The following is a 7221-nucleotide window of genomic DNA, read 5'->3' on the forward strand; positions in this document are numbered from 1 at the left end:
AAAATGATGTCATCCACGTAGATTTGAACAAATAGTAGATCATTTTTAGCTTTCTTAGTGAAGAGTGTAGAGTCCACCTGCCCTCTTCAAAATCCGTTTTGAATCAAGAATTCACTTAGCCTTTCATACCATGAGTGAGGAGCTTGCTTAAGTCCATAGAGTGCCTTTTTTAGCTTATACACATGATCTAGAAACTCATAATCTATGAATCCAGGGGGCTGTGCCACATAGACTTCTTCCTTAATAAAGCCATTTAGGAAAGAACTCTTCACATCCATTTGGAAGAGCTTGAATTATAGTAAGGATGAAATGGCAAGGAGGATTCAGAAGGCCTCAAGTCGTGCTATAGGAGCATAGGTCTCATCATAATCAATCCCTTCTTCTTGACAGTACCCTTTGGCTACCCATCTAGCTTTATTCTTGATAATCACACCAGAATCATCCAGCTTGTTGTGAAAGACCCACTTCGTGCCTATGATTTGCTGAGATTGAGTTCTTGGAACAAGATCCCATACATCATTTCTCTTGAATTGATCCAATTCGTCCTGCATTGCTAGAAACCAGTGTTCATCCTTGAGAGCATCACTCACTGATTTTGGCTCAAGTTGAGAGACAAAGGCTACATTTAGACAAAATTGGCCTAGCTGCCTGCGGGTGGAAACACCTTTAGAGATATCCTCTATGATATTGTCAAGAGACATATTTTTAGGCACTATCCAGTTAGCGGGTAAATCTGCTGCAGAGGTCGAAGTCTCAACTGCTCCAGGTGATGAATCTGCTGCTGCTACAGGCTCAGGTTGTGTTAAATCTGCACCTGTGTCATTTAATTCTGCACTATTTCTTGGACCAGAGGAATTAGCAACATGATTATCAATATTCTCATCAAATGCAACATGAATGAATTCCTCTATAGTTAATGTTCGTTTTTTATAGACTCGATAGGCTTTACTAGTGGAGGAGTAACCTAAGAAGATGCCTTCATCAGCCTTAGGACCAAACTTGCCAAGATTGGATTTACCATTATTTAGTATGAAACACTTGCAACCAAAGGCTTTGAAATAAGATATATTAGGTTTTCTACCTTTGAAGATCTCGTAGGGTGTAAGTTTCAAAACAGGCCTGATTAAAGCTCTGTTCAGCACGTGGCAAGCTGTACTTACAGCATCTGCCTAAAAGTATTTTGGTAAAGAGTTGTCGTTGAGCATTGTTCTTGCCAACTCTTTCAAAGATCAATTTTTTCTCTCAACCACACCATTTTGTTGTGGCGTTCTAGGGGCTGAGAAATTATGTGAGATACCGTGATGTTCATAAAACTTTTCAAAAGATTCATTTTGAAACTCACCCCCATGATCACTTCGAATGGATTTGATTTTCAAATCTTTCTCATTTTCAACAATTTTGGCAAATTTCCTAAAAACTAAGAAGGTGTCACTCTTAGATGAGATAAAGAAGGTCCAAGTAAAACGAGAATAGTCATCCACAAGAACAAGGGCATAATAATTTCCTCCTAAGCTTCTGGTTCTAGAAGGTCCAAACAGGTCCATATGTATTAGTTCTAATGGATTAGAGGTGGAGATATGTTGTTTTAACTTAAAGGATGTCTTTACTTGTTTACCTTTTTGGCATGCGTCACACAACTTATCTGACTTAAACTTTATATCAGGCAAACCAGTGACTAACTGCTTTGACACAAGCTTATTTAGGTGACCCATATGTATGTGTGCAAGTCTTTTATGCCAGATCCAAGGTTCATCATTTTTAGCAAATAGGCAAGTAATTGAATAAAAAGAAATGTTTTCAAAGTCCACCATGTATATGTTCTGAATCCTTTTTCCCACAAATACTAGTTCATTTGTGGATGCATGACAGATTAAACAATGATGTGCTTCAAAGGTTACTTTCAGATTCTTATCACACAGTTGGCTAATGCTAAGTAAATTATGCTTGAGTCCATCCATTAACAAAACATTCTCAATTTCCACAGCTGATGATGACCTTACCTTACTAGATCCAAGAATTTTACCTCTGTTGTTGTCACCATATGTGACATGTCCACTTACTTTGTGTGAAATTTTGCTGAATTTCGAGCTATCACCTATCATGTGTCTAGAGCAGTCACTGTCCAGATACCACATTGACTCCTTAGCTTCAGCATTTTCCTACAAAACAGATTATTTTGATGAAGTAGGTACCCAAACAAACTTGGGTCCTCTTGTGTTAGACTGTGTTGCAGTTCTTTTGGGCACCCATTTGAATTTTCCTCTAGGAACCCCACTATTTTTAAAGTAACAGGAAGTAGAAAAGTGACCAGATTCAGAACAATAGGTGCAGATAATGGAGGATGGTTTACTGATGTTAAGAAAATTCCTGCACGATAATCGATTAGGGTTGCCACTATAACCAATTTCCTCTTTATTCGGCACACTCCTTTGGGATCCTAAAACAGCATCTAGGTTGGATCTTCCTAGAGTGAATTTTGATAGGGTTTTCATTAAGTACTCTATCTTCTCTAGCTGTCCTGGAAAGTACGTACATCTAGACCTGGAGTGTTTTTCAGATTATTCTAATTTTTCCAAGCAAGTTGTTAGATTCTCATTTTCCTCTTCTAATTGTTTTATCCTACCCTCCAGCCACTTAATCTCTCCTTTACGTTTGTTATTTGACTTTTGTAGTTTTGTAGCTTCCTTATGCAGTTCATTTAAGGCATCAAGCAATTCATAGTAGTCATTTTTGGATGGTTCTGCTTTAATGGATGATTCTGCTTTAGCCATCAGACACAAATCATTTTCCTCTTCAGTGTTGTCATCAGATTCACTAGATGTGCTGGAATCATTTTCTTCCCAGGCAATGTAGGCTTTCTTTTTCTTCAGGTGCTTCTCTGCCTCATTTTTCTCTTCCAGTTTCTGCTTCATCTTCAGCACAAGGCAATCTGCTTTGATGTGTCCTGTCTTGCCACACTCATAGCAGGTTTGAGCTCCATATATGGACTGCTTCTTGTTTCCTGCATGACTGTTATTAGTTTTATTCTTATACTTCAGAAATTTTGAGAACTTTTTCACCATTAAGCTCAAGGCTTCACTATCAGAGTTTCCATCATTGGAGTCATCTGCAGAATCTACTTTCTTCTATTTTGCTGCAGATTTTACTGCACTCTTCAAGGCTATTGTGTGCCTTTTTTCTCCATCCTCTTCTGCCTTGAGTCTCCCAAGTTCTAGTTCGTGTTCTCTCAGCTTTCCAAAGAGTGTGGCTATGTTCATGCTAGTGAGGTCTTTGGATTCTGGAATAGCAGTGACTTTGGGTTGCCATGTCATGTTTAAACTCTTCAAGAACTTGATGTTGAGCTCTTCCTTATCACAGATTTTGCCAAGAGCTAGGAGTTTATTTACTATATGTGTAAATCTCTTTTGTACATCACATATGCTTTCCCCAGTCTTCATTCTGAACATTTCATACTCTTGAATAAGAGTATTTTTCCTAGCTCTTTTAACCTCATTTGTGCCCTCATGGGTGACTTCCAAAACGTCCCACATCTCTTTGGCTGATTCACACACTGAGACCCTATAAAATTCATCCAATGTTAGTGCAGAATATATAATATTCTTGGCTCTAACATCATAATGTACCCTCTTATTCTCATCAGGGGTCCATTGTGAGAATTCTTTGGGAAAAGTCTCTCCATCCACTATTTTAATTGGTTTAAAAGGTCCATTTACCACTGCATCCCATACCCCTTTGTCTACCGATTCAAGAAAGATTTTCATTCGAATTTTCCAGAAGGGATAGTTTTCCCCAGCAAACAGAGGGGGCCTGTTAATGGATGCCCCTTCAGCAAAGGTTTGAGATGTATTAGACATAACAGGATCTTTCTAATCTATTAGCGTGCGATTAACCAGCTCTAGTGCCAATTGTTAAAAACATATCTGTCTAATTATCTTAACCACAAAGGGATCTGAATTGATTAATAGGCTTTTGTCTGGTTTAAGATGAATCTTGAATAAATCGTTAGGTTTTAAAGCTCAATTAATCAATTTCACAATTCTGGGTTAATGGACTGTTTTAACTCAATCAAGAAAGATTATGAGAGAAGAGAAAGAAACAATACACAACAATTTATACTGGTTCGATTCAAGATGAATCTACATCAAGTCTTCTCCTAAGTAACTCACTTAAGAGGATTCCACTAACACAGATAGGATCCAAGAATTACAAGCACACCTATATAATTCTAGACCCTAAAACCCAAGAACTTGATTTACCAATCAAGAACTCCCCCTAGGAGCAATGCATCCACGCAATTGCACCTAGGCCTACACTTCACACACTAAAGCACTGTAATCAGAAATACAATAAACAAAATCAAGAAACGAATACACCTATGTTGTGCAGATTTGACAATATGCTCCTTGATTCAAGCAAGACCCATCATGGTAGAATCAACTATCAATCTTCTTGGATCTTCACTTGAGTGATCTTCCAGAATGTTCAGAAACGTTGTGACTCTCAGAAGGCTCTCTCTCAGATGGAAAACTGCGTGATCTATCAATTTTCCAGACCCAAAACAGATTCTAAAACCAGCTTTTATACAGAGATTTCTGTTGTCACTAATTGATTAGCAATTTACCTAATCGATTATCATGAGTATATTTTCACTTTCTTAGTACCATACTCAACTAATCCATTAGTTAAAGAGCTAGCCATTCATGTTTGCACCAGCAAGAGTGTAAAGGTCCAAAGTAAGCCTAACATACAATTGATAAGGATAAACTGCTAGCCTAATACACGACCTAACTAGACCGAGTCTATGTTCTACTCTAATACAACAGACATCATCAAAACCATGCTTTATTCACAGGTGAATTAAGTCCCCCTACCAACAAATAATAATACAACTACATATATAAAGAGATAAATAAATAAACAACAAAACAAATAAAAGGGTCAAGTAACTACAAGATGATTCATAGATAGTAAGTAAAACTAAAATGTGTATGTAAACATAATAATAAAAACAATAATAATAATAATAATAACTATTATAATAATTATAGTTCTAATTAATAATAATAATAATAATTTATAACAATATATAAAGAGATTCTCTCTTTTGTGTCCACATTTCAAATACCAAATTTACCCTTTAAAATATAATTATTTATAAAATTTTTGAAAATTGACTGTTACTTTTACAAACTTTTTTATAAAATCGTCTATCCCTGCTTTTCTCTTTTTCTCTGTTTATCAACAGTTATTCTCTTATCTTTTATGATATATTTCACTTTATTTGTAATAAATATAATTTTATTTTATATATTATAACTTAATAACATTACATTATCATCACTTACTATAATATCACGTATATTTTAAAAATTCGTACACAGGCGCGATAGCACCTGTGTGTACGTTAGTAATAATAATAATAGTAATATAATAATAGAAATAATTGTAGTTAATTATAATAATAATAATAATAATAATTACTATCTATGATTATTATTATTATTATAGATTATTATTATTATTATAATAGAAGTATTATTATTATTATTATTATTATTATAATTAAAGCTGATAATAATAATATTAATAATAATAATAATAATAATAATAATAACTATAATTAGAGTTATAATTGATAATAATAACAATAATATAAAAATAAAATAATAAATATCATGAAAATTGGGTTATATTGTTGTAAATGTTATTATCAATGAAATGAATTTGTAAATTCAGTTTTAAATATAATAAATAAAATTAATATCACAATATGGTGTAGTTAATTGATTTTACAAAATAATTATAATAGTATATGACCTGTGCGTGTATGCACATTTTTTTATTTATTTCAAATACATTTAGAATAATAATATAATTGTTATTATATTTATTTAACCATTAAAATAATAATAATATTAATATAAATTATAAATTATAAAATTTTAAAAGATTAAAAATCTATTTAGCAAAAGTATTTAGTATAATAAAAAATTTTATAATTACAAAAAGGACTTATACTAATAACATCACTATAAATAGTAATAATATGAATAATAAACATAATAATGATACTAATAATAACAAACAAATGATAATAATAATAATAATAATGTTTATCTTATAAATATTGATGTCAATGCAAATACCAAGGCTAATGTTGACATACTAATAATCTATAATTACATATAAAGATATATACAACAACAACAACAACAAAATAATTAAGAAGGACAACTAATTGAGATATGATCTCGTAGTAAATAAAATTAAGATGTGTGTCTAACTATAATAATAATAATAATACCATTATAATAATAATATCCTTTAGTGATAATAATAATAATAATACCATTATAATAATATCTCGTAGTGATAATAATAATAATAATAATAGTAATAATAATAATAATAACAATACACTAACTAAATATGTAAAGAGATATACATTTTTTATGTCCTTTTTTTGTTTTTACATTTTTATCCTCTTAATTATTATTTATTAAATTTAAATAATTATTCATAATAAAAAATTATTTGTGAGTTTTATTATTCTACAAATTTTAGTAACTATTTTTTTTTCAATTCAAAAAATACCAAGACATAGAGATAAAATGAATAACAAAATAAATAAAAAGAGCAAGTAATTGTAATATGATCCCGTAGTAAATAAAAGTAAAATATGTGTCTAACTATAATAATAATAATAATAATAATAATAATAATAATAATATCACTATAATAATATCGTGTAGTGATAAAAAACATATTAATACTACTACTAATAATAATATTAATATTAATATTAATACAACTACATATATAAAGAGATAAATATCTTTGGTGTCCTTTTTATTTTATAAATTTTATCCTCTTAATTATTATATTTTAAATTTAAATAATTATTTATAATAAAAAAATTATTTTTCAGTTTTATTATTTTACTAATTTTAGTAACTATTTGTTTGAATTGAAATAATTGTTCAAATGAAAAGATAAATGAACAACAAAACAAATAAAAATGATAAGTAATTGAAACATGATTCCTACATATTAAGTAAAAGTAAAATGTGTAGGGATGTCAAAAAAATATGTACCCGCAGGTATCCGCAACGGTAGGAAACGAATATTAAAAATGGATATCCATGGGTACAAATTACATGTTAACAGGGCGGGTATAGGTATCATAGTATCCGTACCTGTGGATACCCGTACCCGCTAAAC

At 31.3% G+C, this 7221-nt stretch overlaps 1 protein-coding gene across 1 annotated transcript; it reads right to left on the reverse strand.

Moving 5' to 3' along the window:
- Positions 1-323: 323 nt before the first annotated feature.
- On the reverse strand, positions 324-3062 carry LOC114165412. The gene is made up of 4 exons (XM_028050049.1): positions 2624-3062; positions 2247-2518; positions 2001-2159; positions 324-1169 (listed from the first exon to the last, which is right to left on the reverse strand). Exons 1-4 carry the CDS (start codon positions 3060-3062, stop codon positions 324-326), a joined length of 1716 nt encoding a protein of 571 aa, XP_027905850.1.
- Positions 3063-7221: the final 4159 nt, after the last annotated feature.

This window comes from Vigna unguiculata, chromosome 10 (assembly GCF_004118075.2).
Source record: "Vigna unguiculata cultivar IT97K-499-35 chromosome 10, ASM411807v1, whole genome shotgun sequence".
NCBI lineage: Eukaryota > Viridiplantae > Streptophyta > Magnoliopsida > Fabales > Fabaceae > Vigna > Vigna unguiculata.

What these genes read in the sequence shown, in the direction of transcription:
- LOC114165412 (XM_028050049.1), bottom strand. Translation starts at nt 3,062, where the DNA reads ATGGTGAAAAAGTTCTCAAAATTTCTGAAGTATAAGAATAAAACTAAT. An exon ending in CTAGAGGAAAATTCAAATGG is followed by an intron (nt 2,160 to 2,246) that starts GTGCCCAAAAGA and finishes TCTGTTTTGTAG; the next exon opens with GAAAATGCTGAAGCTAAGGA. An exon ending in AAATTCTTGGATCTAGTAAG is followed by an intron (nt 1,170 to 2,000) that starts GTAAGGTCATCA and finishes AAATACTTTTAG; the next exon opens with GCAGATGCTGTAAGTACAGC.